The 27,510-nt window shown below is 41.2% G+C and overlaps 1 protein-coding gene across 1 annotated transcript in view; it reads right to left on the bottom strand.

The window, feature by feature from the left end:
• LOC124796363 (retinol-binding protein pinta-like) overlaps positions 1-27,510 on the bottom strand; it is a 62,531-nt gene that overhangs the window by 28,664 nt on the left and 6,357 nt on the right. Inside the window, exons 2-5 of the mRNA XM_047260521.1 lie at positions 24,875-25,044; positions 13,620-13,779; positions 10,827-11,076; positions 4,068-4,178 (exon numbers count right to left, since the gene is read on the bottom strand). Coding sequence (XP_047116477.1) covers positions 4,068-4,178; positions 10,827-11,076; positions 13,620-13,779; positions 24,875-25,025 — 672 coding nt within the window. The 5' untranslated portion in view covers positions 25,026-25,044. The remainder of the gene's footprint in view (positions 1-4,067; positions 4,179-10,826; positions 11,077-13,619; positions 13,780-24,874; positions 25,045-27,510) is intronic.

Genomic DNA, 27,510 nt, shown 5'->3' with positions numbered 1-27,510 from the left:
AGGCAGAACTCGCCTACATTAGGAAACACAACATTTCTCAACATTTCCCTCCAGTGAGCTCTCGCATGTCATCACCTAACTCGCAAGCGGTGGTTTGGCGTCAGTGGAATGCACTCTACAGGGCGCCTGGCCTAGAATGTCTTTGATATAACCGGTTTGTAACAGTTTGTTGTCTCATTGTGGTGGCAGCCACTGCTCAAACTGCTGCTGTGGACGCAGTGCGATGCACCAGAACCACCCTCTCGGCAGTGCCATGCGGCAGTTCGGAGACCGGTCTTCTTGCGATCTTACATTCTCGTGACCACCGCTGCCAGCAGTCATGTACAGTAGCTATATTCCTGCCAAGACTTTCTGCAATATCACAGAAGGTACATCCAGCTTCTCGCAGCCCTACTGACCTATTCCTGATCTCAGTATCGATACCCTCAGAGAACTTCGGCCGTATCTCTTCATTCCTTAGTAGTTGAGTATCCCACTCCTTTGAGCACTGATTCTTCCTGATATATTTTAATTTACAGCCTACTTTTGTGATCTGCTTCAGGATACGCCTTACAATCCAGCATCTGATTTCGGAATCTCTATCTGACCATAATATAAACTCACTTAAATATGCTCCGACCTTCACCAAGTATAATTAGTCTTTCTCTTCTCTAATTCCTAGTACCAACCCCTTATTCCACTGTAACCCTTTTTTCCACTCCTCCCCTACAACTGTATTCCAATCCCTCATGTCTGTTACATTTTATCTCTCTTTACATAGTGAATTACTCGTTCAGTAACCTCACATACTTTCTCTATATATTCATCTTCGGCTTGTTACTTCAGCATGTATACCTGAAATATCGTTGCTAACGTTGATTTGCTATCGATTCTGATGAGAACAACCCTACAACAGAACTGAACACAGCAACTCACTATCAGACCTACTTTCCTGTGCATAACGAATCCTACTCCCGTTATACCGTTTTCTGCAGCTGTTGATATTACCCTAAACTCATCTGACCAGAAATTCTTGTCTCTTCTCCAGTTCACTTCACTGACCCCTACTATACCCGGATTGTGCCTTAACATTTCCCTTTACAGATTTTCTAGCTTCCCTACCACATTCAGGCTTCTGCCATTCCACACCCAGACTCGTAGAGTATTCAGCTTTCGTTGGTTATTCAGTTTGTTTTTCTGATGATCACCTTCTCCCCCTCCTCCCCCCCTCTTGACAGTCCCATGGTGAAGATCCGGATGAGGATCTAGTCCAGAATCTTTTGCCAATGGAGATATCATCAATCACTTTTTCTTTCACATATCCTGTGAATACACGCTCTGTGTATTTAATGCAGTAGTTTACATTTCCTTCTGCATCCTTTGCCATTTTCTTTTCATCAGTGCACATTAACACGTGCGTGTTCTGGCAAAGCTTCTCGTAAATATCGGCGTTGATTTGAACCAAATTTGATACAAATATTACTAGCTGGAAAGAAATACTGTGAGAGTAAGAACCGGCAACCTTCTAGTGGAGTGGAGGTGGTAAGGCTGAGAGGAAAGGGGAGAGGAGCAGGTGGACTTGAACACAGATATGAGGCAGGTGGACATATCGACAAAGAAATGGGAAAGAAGAAATTGGAGGGGAGGGGGGGGATAGTAGATAGATATGACATCATAAACACTGAGCTGCATGAAGCAATGCTGCATCATGCATTATGTTTTAATTTATTTCATCTTTGTAACTAAGTCTGTGCCCAACACATTTCGCAGACAGCATTAAAATACACCACTAAATGCATCTGCAAATTACACCACTGTACGGCACATTGTTCAGGAGACATGACGTCAGTGAGAGTGAAGTGCCTGAAATAGAAACTGCACGAGGAAATTCACTACAGATACAGGAAAGAGGGCAGATGGATATAGAGAGTGTGGAGGAGGCAATGCTCTGAAAGAGGAAAGAAGAAGTGATGGGCAGAGAGATGGGGGAGGAATAAATAAACGTAGAAAGTGAAGTGGAGATGGACAGACAGTGAGAGGAGGCTGAGATGACCGAGAGAAGGGGAGCAAGAGATGGACAGAGAGAGGGGCAGTTGGAGATGGAGGTGGGGAATGGAGGATATGGACAGACGCAGAGCAGTTAGAGGAGGCAGGAGGAGACAGACAGAGACTGGGACAGGACGAGATAGACAGAGAATGGAGGCGCGAGGAGGTCGACAGAGAGGAGGTGAGGGAGACGGACAGAGAAGAGGGCGTAGGTAACAGGCAAAGAGGGGTGGGGGTTGAGGAGGTAGGTAGAGATGGGCTAAGAAGCTGGGTTAAGTGCATACCCTTGCAATGCCGGGTAGTTAGCTAGTTGTATCACAGAAAAAATATTCTTGAGATTAGTCTACTAAGCGCCGTTTTGGCAAATCTCCCGTTCTCAAATTCAAATGATCCCTACTTTTGGTGGTAATTAGTAAAAGAACAGATGGCTTAGGCACTTCCACAACTAGTAGACAATAACTCTGTAAATATCGGATATAAAGCGTTCTATAAATGTCAACCGCTTTCGAATCCTGTTTGTTAGAATTTTATTGGTTTTATATGCGTGGTGAAACACAAGAGTTCTACAGTACCAGTACTAAATGTCGTGGGAATGGCAAAGGATAAATTTAGATGCCGATATGCCACTGGATGCCGATACCCAGGGCGTTGTATTTAATGAAGACTTTTTCAATCTATTAAAATGAAGCGTTTTTAGGTGCAACTGTGAGCAGCAGAAAACAAGCAATGAGTAACAATGAGAAAGAGGCAGCACCTGATGAAAAGTTGAAAATAAGAGAAAATGAATCAAAGCTTTATTGAAATGTGCTCACATTGAAAGCAATAAAGACAAGTGAATGGTTAGGACTCGTCAAGAAAGCTATCCATAAAAACATTACGATCTCAGTAGCTGCCTTATTAAGAAAGATGTCTCTAACTTATTTCTGCAATGCAGTACTGGAGAACAGTGTAAACTGGACATCAATATTCGGGAAGAATGTGGGTCCAAGGATATGAAGGCAATGTGGATGGATTAAAAGCAAAGGTAATTTGAATACAGAAAAGACGTGGAATATCTTGGAAAATACTTTAATGCTACGAGAATACATTTGGGAGGAAGCACGGGTCAGAAACGTTTTAGATGGATACAGCATTGCATAGGAACGATTAAGGACTCTAGATGATTCAGCCATGCTGCTGTGAGAGATTATTTGATACATAAGAACCGTGTAATAGAAAAACCCGTTACTGGAGCAAACGGGGCAGAAAGTATCTTGTATTATACGATTGTTGCATATTCAGAATGTGAAATGGCGTCTGTCTTACTGTTTCGGTGAAAGTAACAATCGGTTCATTTCATTCTGTTCATTTAGTAAATAATTCAACAACATTACAATTACTACCTTCGTAACATAGTTCGTTCCCAACAACTTAGAGGATCACAATTGACTGCAATATGGAAAATTAATTGCTTAACTGCTACTTTTCTAATATCGAGAGTAAGAACAATTATTTGCTACTCACAAGACATAAAAATTAAATATGCACGGGGCTGATTGGTGTATTTAGGGCTGATTAGTGTATTCACATCGATCGAAGCCAGACACAAAATCGTTGCTCATTGAAATTAGGAGCTATCTCAGCAGCAGAACTTCATTTATGAAGGATAAAACAGAAGATAGTAGACACAAAACTTTGAAATTCACTGTCACCGACTGTATTTATCACATAAGTAGGTGTGTCTGCGTAGTTTAAGAAGCGTCAATTGTACTTACTAACGGATTATCGAATAAATATACCGCTTTTTTTTTAATATGTAGTTAAAAATAACCGTCGTGTAATTTATAAAATCGAAATTTTCATTTCTTAGTTCTAATGGTTGATTATTTCAGTTTTGTGCCGTCATATTCTTGACAGACACGTGTTAAGGCAAAGGAGAAACTTTAGTCTTTTTGCAAATCAAATTTGTTACATAATGCATATAAACTGGCGAACATCACTGCTTTTTGGACTATCATTAAAACCCATTACCAGAGCGCTTGTAGTCAAGTCCACTTACTCACCCTGTTCCGTAATTTTTCCGGAATGGCTGCATACACGATTGAAAGTAACATATCAATTACCTTCGGTGCATTTATCAAGTGTACGGTCACAATACGTCGGGAATATGCTCTCTGTGAAATGCACACGAAAACAAAAGAGACAAAGTTAGTTAACAGTGCAACACATAGGTATAGGTAAAATAATATTGTAAAAGGTATCAGTCAATTTGAGAAAAATTTAAGATGAAAAACATATTATTCTGGCAACCATTACAGTTAAGATTAAGTCCCATGTTGGTTCTTAAATTCTAGCACAGCGTCCACTTGAAGCAGTTAATGCGATTCGTGCACAATTCCATGTATAAGTTGATCTGTCTCTCCTTTCCTTTGCTCCAATCCTCTCCCCCCAACCTTTCTCTCTCCCTCTCTGTCTATCTTTTAAAATATCAAATATACCCTGTAAAGGAACCCTACGTGAGCTACAGTGAAGCAGGTTGAGACATCGCTGATTCCATCACTGAAGGAATTATTAGTGTGGGAACATCGTTACGGGTCGGACAGAGTACCATGAATTAGAACATTCTTTGGATATGATATTAATACCGTAAATATGTGAAATACTCGGCATTATAGATTCAGTGCCTGATTTGTGAGTTATAACGAAAATGTATGCTTAATCACACGTAATCAAAAGTGAATGAGTTTTCTTAACAAGACCTACATTTTGGATCAAAATTACTTAAAATGGGACAATTTTTTAACAAAACCTATTGCGCGTTATGAAGACGAAGAGCAACCCAAGAGTGAGGAATATGATGTAAAACTGCACTTGTGGGTACTAATAATCCCGCAGATAATATCGAAGACTGTTGGCGACAGCTGAATACAGGTGTACAGAATATCTGCACAGCAGATCGTCGAGTTGCATGTGTTAATTTGTAAAATACGAGGGTGAGTCAAATGAAAACCTTAAATATTTTTTAAATATTATTTATTGTGCATAAGTGGTACTTTTCAACATAATCTCCCCCACGCTCAATGCAAGTCCTCCAGCGCTTACAGAGTGCATAAATTCCTTTAGAAAACAATTCTTTTGGTAGTCCGCGCAGACACTCATGCACCGCGTGGCGTACCTCTTCATCAGAATGGAAATTCTTTCCTCCTATTGCGTCTTTGAGTGGTCCAAACATATGGAAATAGCTTGGGGCAAGGTCTGATACGTGTGGTGGATGAGGAAGACTCTCGTTTCCGGTTGGTGGAAGTGAACCCAGGCTTCGTCCCCAGTAACGATTCCTGCAAGGAAGCCATCACCTTCTCGTCCAAAGCGCCGAAGAAGTTCTTCACAAGCATCAACATGTCGTTCTGTCATTTCAGGAATCAGCTGCCGTGGCACCCTTCTTCGTGAAACTGGAGCACATCATGCACAATGTGGTGTGCTGACCCATGAACAATTTGTAAACATGCTGCAATGTCATTCAGTGTCACTCGGCGGTTTTCCTTCACCATGGCTTCAACTGCTGCAATGTTCTGTGGAATCACAACTCGTTGTGCCTGACCTGGACGAGGAGCATCTTCCACTGAAGTCACACCATTTGCAAACTTCCTGCTGCATTCGTAGACTTGCTGCTGTGACAAATATCCATCACCCTACTGAACCTTCATTCGTCGATGAATTTCAATAGGTTTCACACCTTCACTAAGCAAAAACCGAATAACAGAACGCTTTTCTTCCCTGGTGCAAGTCGCAAGTGGGACGGCCATCTTTATACCGATACTGCGACGGTATATGTGCATCTGCAGTATGCTGCCACCTACAGGTCATTCTGTACGCTGTTTGTAGCACGCTTACCAACTTACAGGATAACGACGCGAAATCTCGATTTGTTATTACAAATTTAAGGTTTTCATTTGACTCACCTTCATAAATTGTTACCATTATGTAATATCATTCTAAAAAGAGACAGTCAGTAGATAACAGAAACAACAACAAGAACAACAAGTATTACTATTATTATTGTATCAATTAAGCTACCCAAACTTAATGATTGTAAATTTTTTACTTTCATACAGATTTTACTTATTTGATGCAACTCTCCACGCTAGCCTACCCCGTGCAAGCATCATCATCTGCGAATAATTACTATAACCTACAACCATTTGAACGTGCTTACCGTATCCATGCCTCCTTCTCCCTCCAGTTTTTACCCTCAACACTCACATTTATACTACCAAATTGGCGATTCCTTGACTCTTCATGATGTATGGTATCGACTGATCCTTTCTTCCTACATCTGCATCAACAGTCATACTCCGGAAGCCCATTGTACGGTGCGTGGCGGAAGGTGTCCTATACGACTACTAGTCATTTTCTTTTCTGTTCACTCATAAACAGAGCGAGGGAAAAACAACTATTTGTATGCCTCCATACGAGCCATAATCTCTCTCTAATTCTATCTTCATGATCCTCACGCGACATTTACATTGGCGGTGGTCAGTCTGAAACGCCCGCTCTCTAAATTTTCTCAAGAGAGCTTCTCGAAATGTCGCCTTCCTGCTAGTGATTCCCAACTGAGTTCCCCAAGCATCTTCGTAATACTCGCGTGTAGTTCGAATCTGCCGGTAACAAACCTAGCAACCCACCTCCTAATTCTTACGATGTCTTCCTTTAATTCGAACTGGTGTGGATCCCAAACACTCGAACAGTACTCAACAATAGTTCACATTAGCGTCCTGAACGTGGACTCATTTACAAATGAATCACACTTTCCTAAAATTCTTCCAACAACCTGAAGTCGACCACTCACCTCCCCCACTATTCCATTTCATATTACTTTGCAATGTGACGCCTAGACGTTTGATCGACGAGACTCTGTCAAGCAGCAGGCTACTGGTACTATATTCGAACATTATGGGCTTGTTTCTTCTAATCTTCTGCATTAACTGACATTTTTCTGTATTTAGAGCCAGCTGCCATTCACCACACCAACTAAAAATGTTGTCTAACTTATATTTTATTCTCCTGCACACAACAGCGACACGTTCTGATGATCAGCAAACAGCCACACACAGCTGCTTACCCTGTCCGACAGAAAGTTTATGTATATAGAAAACCACACTACCCTGGGCCACTCCCGACCATACCCTTGTCTCCGATGAATACTCGCCGTGAGGACAACGTGCTTGGTTCCGATACTTCAGAAATCGTCGAGCCACTCTCATACCCCGGAACCTATTTCGTATGATTATACCCTCGTTAACAATCAACACTGTCGTGTGGTGTGGTGTCAAATGCTCTACGGAAATCCAGGAATATGAAATGCGGCTTTTGGCCTTCTTTAAGGCTTGGCAGGATCTCATGCTAGAAAGGTCAAGCTGAGTTCCGCACGAGCGATGTTTTCTAAAACCGTTCATATTTGTGGAGAGAAGCCCTTCCTTCTCAATGAAATTTGTCATATTCGAACTGAGAATCTGTTCAGTCGCAGAAAATGGATGTTAAAGACGTTGGTCTGTAATTTTGCTGGTTAGCTCTTTTACCCTTCTCTTACAGAGGAGTCACCTGCGCTTTTTTTTCCCAGTGGGTCCAATGCTGTATAGTCCGTTTCGCCTAACCGAATTTATCGGGGTACCATCAGGACGTGGCGACTTATTTACTTTCTATAGTTTTAGTTGTTTGTCTACACCAGCGATGCTTGTTACTATACTCTCCATGCGGGAGTCTATGCAACGGTCAAACGACGGTGTGTTTTTACAGTTCTTCTGCATCAAAGTTTTCTTAAATGCCAAATTTAAAAAACTTCGGCTTTTGTTTCTCTTCTGCTGCCCCCACCCCCTCCTCACCCGCCACCCTACCCCTAGACTGATCAACTAGTGACTGGATAGAAGCCTTAGATCTACATCGTGATTTTACGTTGGACCTAAATTTTCTCGAGTTCTGGACAAGACGTTTTGCTAAAGTATGACTGTGGTAGTTGCACTAAGCTTCGCGCATCGATCTTTTTGCAGACTCGCCAGTATATCGTCATTTGCGCACTCTTTTTAGAACAGATCGTGTAACAACTTTTGCTTCCTAAGCGTTTCTTTGAGTCAAGTTGGGCCAAATTGTTCCCCCCATCTCGATTTATTATCTGCTCATTAGTTACTACATCTAACCATCTAATCTTCAACTGACTTCCGTAGAATCATAGCAAATAATGATATCAACTAAGCTATCTTCAATTAATAATTTATTCCACTTTCAGTTTCATATAAATATAGTTAAAATAGTTACTCTTGTAGAAGGTAAGGACAAAACACCTTCTTAATTTATTTCCTGACAACATTTACATCTAGATTTTCGTCACTACTATAATTGCTAGTTCGTCATTCTACACAGAATTTACTTTCGGAGCTGCACTACTCTGTTCAGCGTACAGCACGTAATATTTTCAAGCGAAATCTCTAGAAACAAAGACAGAAACTAGGTAGGCATTTAGATAATAACTATGCTTACAAATAAATTAGTCACAGCAACGAGATAATGAAATACTCGATTCCATAGATTTTGTAGCTCTAATTGACTACAATGACAGAAATATGACAGCCAATTTTTGCAATTTTGAAATCTACTAAATGGTTAGTGATAGGTGGCCTTCATTATGAACACCATCATGGTCAAAGCAGAAATGGAGTCAGCTTAGGTTATGCATCATGACGCGATCGTATACTCCGAGCTGTACATCTGTGTAGGACTGCCTGTTGTGAAGAAACCGGTTTCCAAAGACCTTCTTTGCGTAATTTTGACCGTGAATTCGAAAATTTAAACTCAAAGGAAACCTGTTTTACTTTGCTAACTTACCGAAAGTAACCATGTAAGAGTCTTGTTACAAACATGAGTAGAACATTTAACACGAAAACTCTCACAAATAAATTTGTGAATAATTAAGGAAACAACGATATTTTCGTTTAGATACAACTGTAAAAGACCAAAATACTCAACTTGACAATCAGAATGCCACAGTATGACATCTTATTAAATGTAAACACAGTTTCCATGGGCTCCACCGTGAGAAAACATTATCCTACTTCCCGTTTTTGTGGTCACTGGCTGGTCGGACGTAATCGTTGTATAGATTTGATTTCGTATACGAGCGATTACAACTTTCCATACGCATGGGTCTGAGACTAACGTTCCTTACACATTTTGAAAACAGTGTCGTATTCAGTTCCACCCAATGATCTTGATATTACGATCCATACGCTTTTAACAATCGCCATCGCGAATTTACAGTTCTGGCGAGAACAGTGCCACAAATTACAATCCATCTGAAAGATTTCACGGCGACCGTTAATGTTTTAGTCTGCGTGGAAGCTCATTAAGTTGCACACGAGATATTAACTCGAAAGTATTTGGTTTACTCAATTCCGTTAGCTGCAAAGTAGTGCATTTCTCACGACAATAATAGTACATTCCCACAAACATTGTCACTGCTGTTTATAGTACTCAATTAAACTCACAATGTTAAGAGTCTAAAAAAAGGAACGCGGCCATTAATTTCCATGTACTTCGGTCTAGCACGATTACAAAGCTAAACCACACGGATGCCACAAAACTGTACACCATCCGTCTTCACTCTTCGAATGCAACTGTCGATATCGCTCTCACTTCTCTGTTCATACAACAGTGCTGCATATTGCAATTGGTTTTCCACAGCGCATTGCACATAAGCATTACAAAGAAAATGAAACACGTATTGAAACTTTTGCACATTGAGTTGGAAGAGATTCTTGCAGCAATATAAGTAAAGCAAAACATAGTAACATATCGCATAACAAAACAAAATTGAACAGAAAATAACATTCTAAACCATCAAAGATATACCGGGTGATCAAAAACACAGTATAAATTTGAAAACTGATTAAATCACGGAATAATGGATATAGAAAGGTACAAATTGACACACATGCTTGGAATGACATGGGGTTTTATTAAAACCCAAAAAATACAAACGTTCAAAAAATGTCCGACAGATGGCGCTTCATCTGATCAGAGTAGCTATAATTAACATAACAAAGTAAGACAAAGCAAAGATGATGTTGTTTACAGGAAATGCTCAATATGTCCACCATCATTCCTCAACAATAGCTGTAGTCGAGGAATAACGTTGCGAACAGCACTGTAAAGCATGTCCGGAGTTAGGGTGAGGCATTGGCGTCGGATGTCGTCTTTCAGCATCCCTAGAGGTGTCGGTCGATCACGATACACTTGCGACTTCAGCTAACCCCAAAGCCAATAATCGCACGGACTGAGGTGTGGGGGCCTGGGAGGCCAAGCATGACGAAAGTGGTGGCTGAGCACACGATCATCCCCGAACGACGCGCGCAAGATATCTTTCACGCGTCTAGCAGTATGGAGTGGAGCGCCATTCTGCATAAACATCGTTCTTTCCAGCAGGTGTTTATCAGCCAGGCTGGGAATGATGCGATTCTTTAATATATCGGCGTACCTCTCATCCGTCACGGTAGCGATTTTGCTGTCCAGCGCCATCTGTCGGACATTTTGTGAAGTTTTTTTGTTCTAATAAAACCCCATGTCATTCCAAGCTTGTGTGTCAATTTTTACCTCTCTATCTACATTATTCCGTGGTTTATTACTTTTCAAATTTATACTGACTTTTTGATCACCCTGTACGTACAGAATAAATAAAACAGAAGAAAAGAATTGAGAAAAAGAAAAAATATCTCTCATAATTAGCAATATCTTCACACTGTTCATTACATTAATATTTCGTGACAGATACGCACCCTGACAATAGTTTCCAGTGCCCGAATGTCACGGACGCCTATCTTCATTACGTGTGCGGCTGAAAGGTTCTTCATATCCATGATGACAACATAACCAATAGAATAGTCGAATGAAAGGATATATTCTGTTGCCATCAATTTCAATTTAGACACCATGAACATCTCCATGTTGGTTGCGTCGGGACAAATGTCCGTTAGGCAGATAACACGGTGACCGTCTTCCGTGAGACGCGGCATTATTACCAGAGTCCTGCGAAGTAATAAGAAATTGCTAACGCAAAAATCGCTTAACGTCTACATCATACAATGAATAGAGTTTTCGAAACGAAAGAGTGACCTAGGCAGGTATCAAGGGCGAACGAACAGGGGGTTTACCTGTGTTGGTGCCTTATTTTATATTCATTTTCTACATTTTCTATGCAAAAACAAATTTTTTTCATACAAATAGTTGTTAACAAACAAAATTACATATGTTGAACACTATTTAAATATCCTTTAGACCGTATATTTACGAGCCTATGCAGCACAATTTGGAAGCTAAAAACCAGCGCGCCACTAACGGTTCGTACTATTGAGGGTGAAGTATAGGTCTGCAGTCAAGATTAAACATACGTACGTTATCATAACTCAGTTATCGATAGCGTCAAACACGAAAATTAAATTTCCTGAAGTGCAGATCAAAATAGCGGCCACTTGAAAATGTAGGTACGGAAAATCGATCTTTCTGTTACCTTTACATGAAAACACATAACAAACTTTATGAAAAATGAATTGTTTTCTTTAAGGTTAAAGCTGAAATTACAACTGTCTCTTTTATTGAATATAAATCGGCATCCAGTTTTACCAAGCTGTTTTTAACAGTGCGAATCACTTTAAAAACTTGACTCGAGAAATACGATTTAATGTTTTGAGTTCAGTTTTTCTTTGTATACATTTAAAACGTTTCAACTTTCCATTAATCTGCTGTTCCTGGGCCATAGAGTGAACCTTCCTCTTCTCCGAAGATCTCATCTTGTGAAACACGAGGCTTTCTAGTTGCAATTATCTTAGCCACGGAGCTAATCTGGAATATGCGCCGTTCCTAATACGTTGGTGAGTCAATTATTATACGGAAAGTAGTTATAAAATCTTATTGTAATCAAATCGGACACTTACAAGAACACCATTTTTCGACATAGTCTCCTTGCGCTTCAACGCACTTGGTCCGTTCTTGTACAAGCTTGCCGATTCCCTCATAAAAAAAGGCTCTCGGTTCAGCTGCGAGCCAGGAATGCACCGCTTCTTTCACTGCTTCGTCCGAGACAAATCGACGGCCCCCTAATGCCTGCTTGAGTGCACCAAGGAAGTGATAGTCAGAAGGGGCAAGATCGGTCCTATATGGAGGATGATCCAATTCTTCAGATTTTAGTTTCTGGAGCGTTTCAGCAATGTGGGCAACAGTATGCGGACAGGCATTGTCGTGCAACAACATAACAGCTTTAGACAGCAATCCTCGGCATTTGCTTCGAACTGCAGGCTTCAGCCTGGCAGTAAGCATCTCGCTGTAACGTACACAGTTTGTCTTTGTGCCCCTTTCCCCATAATGTTCCAATACTGATCACTTTAGGACATGGTGTAAAAAAGATCTGAGGTTGGTCATTACGGACTGAAACCGGTCATCGTCTAAAGAATTCATATTGTGATCAAAGACTGGAATAAAAACATTTGATAATGAAACTAACCTAGCAACTTGAAAATTGCAAAGATATAACAACAAATAAACAAAGCATGCGTGTTCAACGTAAAACGATAATACTACCAAAATACACAAAAATATAACTAAAGTGTGGTTACTAATTGATTTACCCTCGTACTTGAGAGGTTTCTGGCCTCATTTCTTGATGAAAGAGCAAGCTGTGGTGCCGATAATAAGTCCCATGACATGAATGTAATGCAGAAACCATAAATTCGTCCTTAAAAATGACGCACATCCTATTGTTAGCAATCTGTACGACTTTTATACTCGAAAATACTTGATTTGGGCGTAAGTCCAAATTAATGAACTCATTGTTTCACGCTCCAAGTCAACTTTGCATCAAACTGTCGTCAGTCAGATGTGTGTACACGTCAGAAATAGCTTCAATAACTTCACTCGTCAGTAGTGGCTTACGATCATAAGCATCCATTATCCTGTTCATGTCAGATTGCTTCCGTTTATAACTTTCAGAACAGTAATCGTGCTGCAGTTTGTCATTCGTTGGACTTTCGTGATAAGCTATCGCCATAAATTGTTTTTTCATCTCACTTTTGTCGAAAGCGTGTAGCTGAGACATCATGCGCCCCAGTACATCAACTATATCGATATTTTTTTCGACGTTGAATGTTAGAACAGCTGTACTGGGAAAGATATATCGATCGGAGTCGCAAACGGCCCAAACGCCGAGTACGACTAGATTGGGCGTACGCTCGCTTCCATTCAAAGGTGATTTTCAGGTACAATAAATAATTTCCTGACAAAATCCTTTTGATCGCATATTATTAAGACAGAATAAGCGTAAAAAAGACTTTTTGGAATCTCGAGACCGGAAAACCTCTTTAAGTAAATAATACATATGGATGGAGATAACCAGACATTGAATTTAATCACGGCTTTTTCAGTGTCATTACTTAAAATTCTAAATTAATGTGATGTCTGAAAGATAACTTCAGGCATAAATATCTCTCAAGGAAAATACTTTATATAACAAAACATATAACTATATTTAATTTTTTCTGTGATATACGATATTTTATTATCATAAACTATTGACTTACACATATTTTATGATGTCTTGTACGTCGTCGCCCAGAGGGTCCCGGTTCAATAAGAGCTCTGGAAATCTGTTCTTCAGTGTATAGTAGGCGTCCAACATCTTCTTACTTTTCTCGATGCTGCATTTGCAGCTGATGTACATACGTTCCAGGCGCCCATCATCTGGCAAAATTATGAAATAAGGAATAGTTAGCATTGCATAAGCCACCATTGTGTCACTTATGTTACACGAATTGTTAGGAAGTATGCAACAGCGCTACCACCATTTAAAGGAAAAGCCTACTTGGTATTCAGGGAGTTCAATAAGTGGTCACCAAAATCTTGCTTGGATTGTTTCCTTGCAGAGGGTTTATTTTCTCTATGTTTGCTTCTTGCAGAACGTATTCGAGATCTAGTCTTAAGCCTGTAATACTTATGGATAGATTACTAGCGTAACTTTATTTGGTTTTCCTGTCTTGCAGATAATCAAGAAATCTCCAGTTCATTTGTTTCAAGTGACAATTGCATCAGGCTGTCATCAGGATTTCCTGGTTCCAGTAAAGATTTTCGAGAGGTTTTCCTTGGCGTTTGCCAGAACCTGAAACCCTGTCCCAACTACCCCACTCATAGCCAGCTGGGATATTTGGCTGAAAAGAACAGTGTTCTATAACAGGCCACCCAACTCTCATGTGAAGGAGGTGAAAGATGTGAAAACGGAATCGGACTTGAGGAATCTCATGTCATGCTCTGTATATATCTATTCGCTGTAGCAGTTGTACCTGTACAAAACATAATCGAAGTTTCTAAAATGTCACCTCAAAAAGATACAATACTTAAATAAATTTGTATACACATATTTGCAATCTTTGAAATCCCTGCACCATGGTACAATAGCATGCCTCTAAAAAGCCATAATTACACTGACGGAAAAAAATCGCAGCTCCAAGACGAAGTTGTGCATCATAAACGATGGCTGGTTGGCGTGTTTCTACGTCTCAAAGGTGATGTCTTTCCAAATTTCTCGCCAGTTGCACCATAGTGGTGCTTAGTAGTGCAATTATGTTTACTTTAAACACATGCTGTAAGGGTCGTGAGCGTTAGATACCTATGAGACTCGACGTTTAAAGCAATAAAGACGCTGTGGAGGGATGTTAGATGTTTAAAGCAATAAAGACGCTGTAGAGGGAACTTAGACGTGGATGGAAACTGTAAGGATGCGCCTTATTAAAACTCGTCTGAGTTCCCAAGTGATTTATTATTTCGAGCTACAGTGCCCCCCATTCCTCTCGGTCTGCATCAACGGGTCCCGCAATGCTGAGGACACCATTTTGCTCTCTGCAAAACGGCTTGGCATAGAATGGCTGCCTCAGCGACCCATGCAACGCATTGCTGCATGTCGGCCTTGTACAGCCGCAGAGATGTGGCAATGTCAGGATGTGCTGGCAGTCAACTCAGTAGTCCTCATCCCTGCTGCCTCAGCGTCACCCACTGGGATCTGCAAGGCGGCCCGCGGCGTTCTTCCTCGCTGGCGTGGCTAAGATCGCGGCGACAACAAGCGGCTGCGATGCAGCCTCCGAATCTGTGGCCCTTGCCTCGGGACGCCTCTGGCATGTGTTGGGAGCCAAGAAGACTGTCCAAGGTAGCGAGCCATGGCGTGGCATGCCACTGGCTGGCCGCAGACTCGCATTGGCCTCAGAGGAACGAACCAGCGACCCGCCGTGGGCTGGAACACTGACACCCCATCTGCCGCTGTGTGTAGCCGGTGGTGTGACACGCCCCGCCATCCCGGAGAGCTGTCACATTTGAATGCCTTGTTAGTGAACCGGCGCCTATTTATGTGCAGCTGTGCGCCTCTGTTTTTCTAACACACTGCTCTGAGTCATGTACTCATAACACCTGGGTTGGGCCAGTGGCCCTCTTCTGCCTGTATCTTGCGCCATGCAAAGCGCTGCATTTATTCCTTTCATTGTGCCTACGGCCTTGTGGCCTCCATTCTACTTCGCAATCGCTGGTCAGCGCAACTTACTGTCAATAGCACCTGGCTGTAACCTGAGTGCTCAGAAACATCGCACCAAAGTTAACGTTTTCCTGCCTTAAACGGTGGTACCACTACTACACCATTATCAACACCTTACTGAGTTTCAACGAAGCGGAGTAATAGGGCTACAGAATGCTTTGTTTTCCATCTGCGATATTGCAGAAGGACTTGACAGGAATGTAGCCACTGTAATGATTGCTAGCAGCAGTGGTCATAGGAATATACAGTCGCAAAATGAAGGGGCACTGGACAGCCAATTGGCACTACCGAGAGGGAAAACTATGGTGCTCGGCTTATCACTTTATCACAGCAGCCATTTAAGCAGCAGTTGGCACCACAGTGATATAACGAACAGTTTCTAATCGGTTACTTCAAGGACAGCTCTGAGAAAGATGGCCTGTAACACACATTCCTCTCTTCCCAAACCACTGCCATTTGCGACTTCAGTGGCGTCAAGCTAGAGCTCATTGGAGGGGCGGTTGGAGGTCAGTTTTATTCCCTGATAAGCTGGGTCTGCCTCAGTGCAAGTGGGGAAACGGTGGTTAGAAGGAGGCCAATTTAAGGCCTGCAACCAACCTGTCTGCATACTAGACACACTGGGCCTTCATCTGGAGTTATGGTCAGGGGTGCGATTTTGTATGGCAGCAGGAGCATTCTCGTGGCTATCCCACACACACTGACTGCAAATTTGCAGGTCAGTCTGGTGAACGACTTGTTGCGCTGCCATTCATGAACAGCATTCCAGGGGATGCTCCAACAGCATAACCTTCACATACATACCGCTGTTATAACCCAACAAGCTCTACAGCGAGTCGACATGTTGCCTTGGTCTCCTCAATCACCAGATCAGTCTCCAGTCGAATGAACATGGGACATAATCGGACGACAACTCCAGGGTCATGCACAAGCAGCACTAGCTGTCCCGAGCGATCTAAGGCACTACAGTCATCGACTGTGCGGCTGGTCCCAGCGGAGATTCGAGTCCTCCCTCAGGCATGGGTGTGTGTGTTAGTCCTTAGGATAATGTGGGTTATGTAGTGTGTAAGCTTAGGAACTGATGACCTTAGCAGTTAAGTCTCATAAGATTTCACACACATTTAAACATTTTTGAACTAACTGTCCCTCTACAGACTGGCAGAGTGCTACACGCATGGACGTCCATCTGACAAAGCGACATTCTGCATTTGCGCAACACAATGCATGCACGTCTGCATGCTTGCATTCAACATTCGGGTTGTTACACTGGATATTAATGTACCAGCATGGCGCATTTCCAATGGCTTTTCTCGCGCTGTCACTTGCAGTGTTAATCCCTTAAATATGTTACCATAACAAATGTATTCCATTACTTTACATCAACATTTCTTGGTGTTGCTATATTTCTTTTTTGCGTTAGCATATGTCAGTGGGATGTTCTTTTTTCTCTCGGGTCGTTTAGCGATGTGCTATGGTACTACGGCGCGGCATTTCAATGTGCTCCAGGACTGCTGGCATTAACCTGCTAATAAACAAGAAACTTTCACATGATAGAGTACAGTATTGAACGAACTGTCACAGAAGTCCACATAATAGTGGACTGTCGTACTAGGACATGCATTGATATAATGAAATACTGCATTGATAATAGAGTAAAGAAAAGGACAACTAATTGCTGTGCTCTGTTATTTGAACGTCATATCACAATCGTTGGGTGCATCCGCATTCTTAATGGAATGATAAACTAAAAATTAATTTTTTATGTCTATTTTTTCTTGATGAAAACTAAAACTTTTTATGAGTACCCCTCGCATAGCCGATTGTTTCTGCCTTGTTTCGTTAAATTTCGTGCAGTGAAGGGCATCTGCGTATCCATCACTCCCCCAACTCCTAGATACCAAACATTTGAAATCTGCCACGTCTGGAAAGTTTGGTAAGACAGAATCAATGTCATACATATGCACATCGGTGTTCACAAGAGCTGGTACCTATTTGTGATCGCTAATTGGCAGACATCGGCAATATTTGACACGTTGGACCCAAACAATCTTGACACTAACTTTTGCTCTGCATAAGGCAACTCTGTCTTCTGGGGAAACGGTGGTAATTCTTAGCTGTTCGGAGTACACAAGAAATGTTGAAAACCAACCCATTCACGTTAATTCACCATCTGTCCTGGACCAATGCACTTACATAATATTAAGTGAGAAAAAATGAGAAGGTACTTACGTTGACCCATTTGTGATGTTTGTGAAAAGGACCTGGTTCTTCTCTGCAATCCCGCCACAAACCAAACGTATCATCCACGTACCGGAACCCACGAACACAGACCGTCATCTACACCGGTATTGGCAGCACAACAAAAACGAGGCATCATAAAAACTTCTCAACAAAACAATGCTCGAGAATAGTTATTCGTTCGATGAGGTGAAAAGAAAGTTAAGACCACCTCGTAGAAATCATAGCGTTGCTGAAGCGCCGGTGAAATCGAAAGCTTCCCTGTCTTTCACTAAGGACGTTGCTGACCGCGTAGGAAAAATCTTAAAAAAGTGGAACATTACAGTAATCTACAAACAACCTGGAAGGTACAATATAAACTAAAATTGGCCAAGGATTCTCATCAACCGCTAGAAGAAAGGGAATTTATGCGATTCACTGTAGCTGTGGACAGATACATGTAGATACTATAAAAGATCGGCCAAAAACGACTAGAAGAGCAAAGGGCAACTGCAGAAGAGACGAGATTAACAGACCAGCTTTGCGGAACTTTCTTTCCGGCCACGAGACCATCACATTCATTTTGATTAGACTCAAGTGCTGACAGTCACAAGAGGATACTCTGAAAGGCTATATACAGAGAGGCCACAGGGATTGTAAAACACCCTATGAATTTCAGTAGGAAGAAAGTGGACGTGGAATTGAATAACATCCGGATTACGGTGCTAAAGATGTATTCCAGTCTTCCACAATGGGGTGATGAGCAACGGCGGACGGCGACAGTCGGCAACGGCCAATTGCGGTTGGGCATTCAAAACCTGTGCCGTCACGCCACTGCGCGGAAGCACGCAGCAGCGGAATTTTGCTGCTGTCAGTAGCGATTCAGTGTGTGAATTGGACATTCAAAAAAGCTACGATCCTCCCTGGGACTGTCCCCGACAAATGGGGACAAAACGTTGCGCTTCAGTGTGGATCCATTTGATCACCGGAAAAGAGCCCGGCACATTTTATTAAATGTGATGTGTCTTTTGCCTGATTTGGAATGTCTTAGTTGTAGTTATCTAACAGTCAAGTGACCACACGAACTGTTCACTCACATGGACAAATCTGCTTTGATTCATTATCCTCTAGATCAAGGTTTCGCAAACTGTGTTCTGCGGGAATTAGATTTTCCGCGGGAAATAAATAACTGCACCACCGAAAGTTATTATCAATAACATTATGGCGATCATTTTTCGACATTTTAAAGAGAGTATTTTTTAATTTATCTAGACCTTTTTATTACTAGTTATTTAAATTTGAAGTAATCACTGATTAAAGCAAGTATTTCTCATATTTGAAATAGAAAATGTTATTAACCATCAACGTAAACTAAGTGCTCCGTAATAGTGCCGGTATTTACAAAATGTTCCCCCTGAGAAAAAGTTTCTTAATCCCTGCTCTACAGAATGCTACCAAAATAAATTGTTAAATAAATCAAATTTTACTTTATTACTTACGTTATCCATCATCTGAAGAACTTACACGGCGGTCAGATATAGAGCTTCTGTGTTGTGCGAAATATGAGTTTTGTTAAAATTCGTGTTGTGAGACGCTGATTTAGTTTCTTTGAACGCTGGTCTGTCAGAAATCGCGCGAGTTAAGAAGAGACGCAACTCTAAAAGAAACTCAGCAAAAAAGACTACCTTATTTAATTATCCGTGGCTTGAGAAATACACGGCCTTACACTCGCAAACAACAGGAAATAAAAAAAATGGTGTGAGAAAGTCACGTTAATACATGTCAAGGTCAGACGTCGTCTCTGCTACACTGAGAACACCATAAGAATTACATCTGAGATAAAGATAATGAAGAAGACGCATTTTTCAGGACCCGGCAGCTACCTAGGCATTGTACAGAGCATAAGCTCTTTATGGAAAAGGATGACGAAAGACCACTGTCATGATCTTTACCAAGCAATAATCGCTGTATATGTTTCAGCTGATATGCGAAAACGGCATAAAACAACTGCGGATGAGACGAAAGGAGTCTGAATCCTATTTCTACCAGTCACAAGTGGGTTTCGTGTTTCCACACTGTGTTGTACCACACTGAACTTCCACAACTCTCTTTTTTTTCATCAGTCTTTTGTCTTAAAGAGTCAGTCCATTATCAACCACTGAGTCTCTTCATATTAAAGTAGGGGTTACATACAACGTTTCAATTTCTTTTTCGGAGTATATGTTCCAAACTCCGTCTTCCTCTACGACTCCCAGAGGGAAGAATAGTCATGAGTAAATATTACTACAGATACTACTTTAATCTGAATTTGAATCCAACTCATGGATGTATATTTTACTTCCTTCGTTGCTTGATCTCGGTCTTTCGTTTTTATCGTGCCTTCTTTGCTCCCCAAACCCTTAATCATCGCCATTAACGTATCGCATTTTATCCGGTATTTTCTATAGCTTGCACATTCTTCTTGAGAATTCCGACCGTCTTGGACCATTTTATACCGTCGAATGTTTTTTTTTTCTAGATCGACAAATTCTATAGTAATTTATCGTAAGACTTTCTTCCATTGTCAACAGAAACGTCAGGGCAACCTCTCTGATGCCTTTAGGTTTTCCAAAGCCAAGCTGCTCATCACCTAAGATATTCAGCACCTTTGATGCGTGAGCTGTTATGCTGACTGTGTGGTTGTTCTCGGACTCATCAACTATAGCTAACTTCAGAAATGTGTGGATGATATTTTTCAGGAAGGGTACTGGTACGTCTGCAGTTTAGGAAATATTAAGAACCAACTACGAATGTCAGTTCCACCAATGATTTTAGACTTTCTGAAAGACAGTTATCAATCTCTGCTATATTATCTGATCACAACAAGTCTTCCAAAACATTGTTGAACTCTGAATCTAATACAAGTTCCCATATGTTTTTCACATCGACTCCCATGTCTTACTCTATTACTTCATCAGACTGGTCCTCTCTCTTGTTGAGAGGATTTCCTCCTCCACGCTAAATGTTGAAGCATTTGCTTTAAATTTACCGAAACTTATTTTCACTTTTCAAGGCGTTCCTTGGGAAAAGCAGATCTTTTTCGATTTGTTGAAATATTTTCTGCTGCTATTTCCATGCATTTCCTATTTATTACATTCCTTAGTTACTTATACGTTTTCTTCTCCAAGTTTTTATACTCCTTTATTTAGTCGAAGATTTCTTCTGTTAGGCAAAGTTAGTCGCAGTATCTTCCTTGTATATGTATTCGTCTGCGCATCTCCTGTCATTGCCCCTTATAGAGAGGTCTGTTGGTCTTCAACTGAAATACACGTTGTGGTATTCATTACAGAAATTCGTCAGTACTTTGGTGACCTACATTCTACCTGACGATTCTACTAAAATTCAACCTCCTTTAAACTGTGGTATGAGACTATACCTGCTACTGGGTACACTTTACACTGAGATGACCAAGTGTATGGGATAGCGATATGCACATATACCAATTATGGTATTATTGCGTACACAAGTTATAAAAGAACATTGTTTTGGTGGAGCTGGAGCTGGAGCTAGAAGCATGAGACGTTCCATTTAGGAATATTCTAAGATCCAGTGTCAAGAGTGTGCTGAGAATACCAAATTTCAGGTATTACCTGTCATCAAGAACGATGCAGTGGCCGACGGCCTTCACTTAACGACCGAGAGCAGCGGCTTTTGGACAGAGTTGTCAGTGCTATCAGACAAACAAGACGGCGAAAAATAACCACCGAATTCAATGTGAGAAGTGCGACGAACATATCCGCTAGGACAGTGGCACGAAATTTGGCGTTATTGGGCGACGCTTTTGCTAACAGCACGACATCGCCTGCAATGCCTCTCTTGGGCTCGTGACCATATCGGCTGGTCTCTAGACGACTGGAAAAGCGTGGCCTAGTCAGAAGAGTCCCGATTTAAATAGGTAAGAGCTGATGGTAAGGGTTCAAGTGTGGCGCAGACCCCACGAGCTCACGGATCCAAGTTGTCAATAAGAGACTTTGCAAGCTTGTGGCGGCTCCATAATGGTGTGGGCTGTGTTTACATGGAAATATTGGGACCTCTGGTCCAAATGAACCGAACATTGACTGTAAATGGTTATATTCTTCTACTTGGAGACCATTTTCAGCCATCCACGGACTTCATTTTTCCAAACAACGACCTCACGTTAACAGACCACAGTTGTACGCGATTGCTATGAAGAACATTGTGGACATTTCGAGCGAATGATTCGGCTATCATAATTGCCCGACATGAATCTTGTGAAACATTTATGGAACATAATGGAGAGTACATTTCGTGCACAATATCCTGTAGCGCCAACATTTTTGCAATCGTATGCGCTATGAAGGCAGTGTGGCTCAATATTTCTGCAGGGGACTTCCAACGACTTGTTGAGGCCAAGCTGTGTCGGGTTCCTCCACTACGTCAAGCAAAAGGAGGTTTGACACGATATTAGGAGGTATTCCATTGTTTTTTTTCACATTATTATGTAATTCAATATCTGATTTCAAAATCTCTGCCTGTCCATGATATAATTCATGTGGTATCTCCCCGAGTCTCCAAGCGTCCTATTGCGTCCTATTGCAATTTTTGAACAGTGTATTCGATATCACGAGCTGAGGTTAACTGTGGAGGTTTCTTGGCGTTTCTCCTGTCTCATTCTTAATGCCGAGTCCATATTCGCCCGTAAAACGTATTCAGTTCCTTTCCCTGCCCTAGCACTCCGATCAGCCATTACTATTATATTATCATTTTTATTTACATACTGTTACCTTTCCAATGCCCTAATAGGTATTTCCTATCTCTTCATGTTCTGTTTTTTTATGATGTCGGCGTATATACCCGCATTATTACTGTTTGCGTTGGTTAGCTGCCGATAACGATAAGAACAATCCTGCTACTGCATTATTCGAAATAACTGACTCTCTGCCCTCCCATCCTATTCATAACGAATCCTACTCCCATTGCAGCATTTCCCCTGCCGATGAAAAGCTTTCGGGTTTCTATCCCGGAATCAGTACGAAAGTACCGCGGTATTTTAATGTTGCCATTTTCCTGGAAACCTGAGAGCTTCTCATTGATAATTTAGTACGCTGAGACAGACTACATTCACACACATTCCATCTGCTGTTGATATTAACTTAACTTCATCTTTCATTTAAATGACAACCACTATATGTACACTGTCCCTTTGCGTATAGACGGCCGTGGTGGCAGAGCGGTTCTAGGCGCATCAGTCCGGAACCGCGCTGCTGCTACGGTCGCAGGTTCAAATCCTGCCTCGGGTACGGATGTGTGTGATGTCCTTAGGTTAGTTAGGTTTAAGTAGTTCTAAGTTATAGGGGACTGATCACCTCAGATGTTAAGTTCCGTAGTGCTCAGAACCATTTGAACCTTTTGAACCTTTGCGTATCGCTTCTCAGGTTTTCTAAATCTCTTATGGCCCGACCTGTAGAAGGGTACCCTTGCACCGAATAATCTTCTACTCTTATATAGCTCCCCTGTAGGCAGTTCTCTCCCTGAGACCCGAATGGAGGACTAACTAAGAATCATTTGCCCATGGAGAGATCATCATGACACTTTCCCGACTATACAGGGCACATATAACTATGACCCTGTGTTTTCTTAATGTAGTGGTTTCCATTGCCTTCCAAATCCTCATTCTGTGGATCATTTCTGGCTCTTCCGCCTTTTGGGGGCAGGTTTCTCCCAAATGGGAACAGATTGCCCTGAAACTCTTTCTGCTCTTCCGTCGTCCTTGACATTGGTAGAATGAAGAGGTCTTCGGCGGCCATTAATGACGATTTTTATTGAAAGGTTAATCAGAGGCTGGACTTGTAACCCAGGACGTTTTGGATTACTAGTCAGAGATACTGCCCCCAAACCACAGCCTAAACTGAAGTGTTACAAAATCAGATTAGAAGAGCGACTTCTAGACACGGTAAAAAATTGAAACATTTTGTGTAGGCTGAGTTGAACAGCCTTTAGGGAGGTTAAGAAGTGCTTTATAAAATAAACTGCTATACTACTCTTTATTTTATTGAAGAGAATCGATCTCGGTCCAGTATCAGACCATTCCGTCACTATTATTAACTGTTTGTGCATAACATTTATGTCCTGACAACAACAAAGACGATTGTTGGGTCCTGTTATCATGTTTTGAGTTCTTTGTTAAAACAGTGCACACAACATTGTCTGACATTGCCAGGATATAAACGTTATACACACACAGTTATTAATAGTAATACAAGTTGCAATTGGTATTTCAACTGTGAGAATGCATAACTAAGTTGCTTTTGAGACCCGAAGATGGTCTGATATTGGACCGAAATCGGCTTTCCCCAATAAAAAATAGTAATACAGCTCTATGTTTTATAATGGAAAATGATTTTCCGTAACAAAGCTATTGTGAAAGCAGCAATCCAGCGTTCTCCACACCTGCACAGATGGACCTGTTCCACACCAACGGTTCCTACGGTCATCAACGAATATAAGATCTGAAGATGTATCTCTTAGTAGATCGAAACTTGTCAGCGAAAAACAAAAATAAACAAGTTTAATGCGATCGCGACTATGTGTACTGAAATAAACAACCCATTTTCTACATTTATATTGACTGTACCGGTCACTTAAGGCAGCAGAACGAGAATAAAAAAGTTACTCTTATCAGATTAAAAAAATTAGATCGTGTGTCTATTGAATGAATGTGGTGAAGGACGTCGTCCCTCTATCGTAAGACTGTTAGTGCAAGTAATATTTTTGTTCTGCACGTGAGGACGATGATTCAGATCAACGCAAGTAACAATCTTTTGTGCGTCCTCCTTTTAAAGTGGTATTCGAGGCAGTATTGCCTCACAATCAGAATGTGCATTTCTCTTTGGTTTATAATGACAAAACATATTCTACTGCTACTACTACTACTTCTACTACTACTACCATTACCGCTGTCATCGCGGACGTATGTCATATAACCGCTGTCTAGTGACCTTGCTCACGGAAACGAGTTTCCGCGTTGAACCGGTCTTTGTGACTGACCTATCAGGTGGGGCAGATGAGGTTGTGCCAGCAGCCAGCTGCGTAAGCTCGATACAGCCTGTCGAATGTCTTCCTCAGTCGTTCCCACTTTTTGCCGAACAAGCGCCTTTTGTTCCTCCGTCGGAAGTTTGAATTCGATTGCGGTAGCCATACTTCCTGAAGTAAACTTTCTGTAACACAAAAGAATGACACCTCAAGTACAATTTATCTGTCGCATATTACAGTATAGGTCGTAATGCTACACGCGAAGGAAACGCGACACATTAACTGGCGGTGGTGCCTTGTGTTGCATGTTTTAGTTTCGCAATTCGTGTGCAATGCAACCATACAATGTAACAATCAAAACTGGATGGTGATGTGGATTTTCATTTGCTACAATGTTACAGTGTTTCAGGTGTCCTCTGTAAGATAAGTGACTTAAACAGATAGAGGGTCTAAACAAATACATACGTAAATTCACGCCATTATCGAGTACAGTGCCAAAGGTAGGAATATGCAGATAGTAAGATATGAAATAAAAATAGTACTGTGCAGCATAATATTCGCTTAACATCATATAAATGGTAGAAAATAATGACTTGTAGGAATGCAGTACATTATCGTGCAAGGACATCTTATTCAGGAAAATCAACCCAAAACAGGTAAACACGAGACTAACACATGCCATTAACATGTAACTACGAAAGTAATGTCAAGGAATGCAGACTCTAGAAGACCTGACACATTAAAATGCAAATGATACAAGCTTACAAGCATTACATCTTATCGAACCGTACAGTATGTGGTTTCTTTTGGGTGTGGCCCTCTGAAACATCATCTTTGCATTTACTTGTAAACATCGCATCGTTAATAACATGAAGGGCACATATATTATGAACAAAAAAAGTACAAAATTATTAGATGGTCGCATAACAATAGCTACTCCCGTTCCTCTCCCCACCTCCTTTCCCACTAGCATCCCTTCCCCCATTCCTGTTCTTTCAGTTCTGTTGTTATATTTAGTACTCTTTACATTATTATGGAGTTTACTATATCGTCGTGTATGATTCTTTGGATTTTGTATTTTATTTCGCCACCACCACCACCACCAGCTTGCACGGTGCCTTGTTCACAATTTGCGTCCATGACTTTGTGAGGTCCGCGCCCTTCTCGAACCCCAGCTCTTACCCGCTGATATTGGGATTCATCTGAGCAGGCCACGGTTTTACAGTCGTCTAGGGCCCAATCAATATGGTCACGAGCCCAAGAGAGTCTTTGCAGGTGATATCGTCCTGTTAGCAAAGACGCGTCGGTCGTCCGTTACCAGAGCCCATTAACTCCAAATTTCGCCACATTGTTCCCACGGACACGTTCGTCGTACGCCCCACATTCATTTCTGCGGTTATTACGTGCACTGTTGATTATCTATTAGCACTGACAACTATGCGAAACGCTGCTGCTCTCGGTCGTTAAGAGAAGCTGTCAGCCTCTGCGCTGTCCATTGTGAGAGGTAATGCCTGATATTTGATATTCTCGGCACATTCCTCACGCAGAGGATTTCCGAATATTGAATTCCTTAACGATTTCAGAAATGTAATTTCTGATGCTTCTAGTTCCATAATTAGGTCGGAAACCTCATATTAATCAGCTGAATATAAATGACAGCTTAGCCAATGCACGGTCCTCTTATACGTTGTGTACGTGATGCTACCACCATTTTTATAAGTGCGTATCGCTGCCCTACGACTTTTATCACCTCAGTGTATCTATGATCCTTCTACATTTTAATGTGTCAAGTCGTCTTGAGTTTACGTTCCTTGACATCACTTTCATAGTTACACCTTAAAGACATTTGCTAGTCTATTGTTTACCTGCAATGGGGTCATTTTCCCATATATGGTATGCTTGTACGATAATGTGCTGCGTTCCTACAAAGATGTTAATTTTGCACCATTTACGTGATGTTAAGCAAATGCGTTGAACTGTGTAAATCTCATCCAGCCAGTACTCAGCAGAATTGCGTCAATTGTCTAAGAAGTAAGTTCATCTCTCGTAACTGTATATTAGCTTACTTCAAAAGTTTTACTTTATAGATTGTTATCTGCATGTTTTGCTTTTAGCACTGTACTCGATAATTACGTGAAATAATATGTCACCCTGCACAGTACACAGCAAATTACGTTAATGGTCTAAGACGTAAGTGCATATCTCTTAACTTTACACCGACTTCCATCTAATACATCGTAATTTTTTTGATCTTTTTACTTCATGTGTTACTGTTTTCGTATTCTTATTTTTAGCGTTGTACTCGATAATGGTACGAAAGCTCAAATATTGTACACAGGAACTATACAGAAGTACTGAAATGGAAGTGTATTCCTTCAATAAATATTGTATGACTATTGCTCAGCGGCATGGGAAACTTTTTAATACAGCTCTCTCTGGAACTGTTGATAACAGAATAGAAACTAAAATAATATATCACGATACTCTGTCCGTATGGATGACCCATACACCATGGAAAAATGTCTAAACTCCCCAGCTAGTATCAGTAACTTAGGCAGAAGGTCAAACATTGACTAAAACGTATTGTATATTAGTAACTAAAATTGAAGACTGAGCCCTCTATTGCGCAATCTAAATTTGTTTCCATTTAA

The sequence above is a fragment of the Schistocerca piceifrons genome, chromosome 4 (genome assembly GCF_021461385.2).
Source record: "Schistocerca piceifrons isolate TAMUIC-IGC-003096 chromosome 4, iqSchPice1.1, whole genome shotgun sequence".
NCBI classification, from domain to species: domain Eukaryota; kingdom Metazoa; phylum Arthropoda; class Insecta; order Orthoptera; family Acrididae; genus Schistocerca; species Schistocerca piceifrons.
Note: the sequence above shows the minus strand (reverse complement) of the source record. Positions and strands in the feature narration are given on the sequence as shown.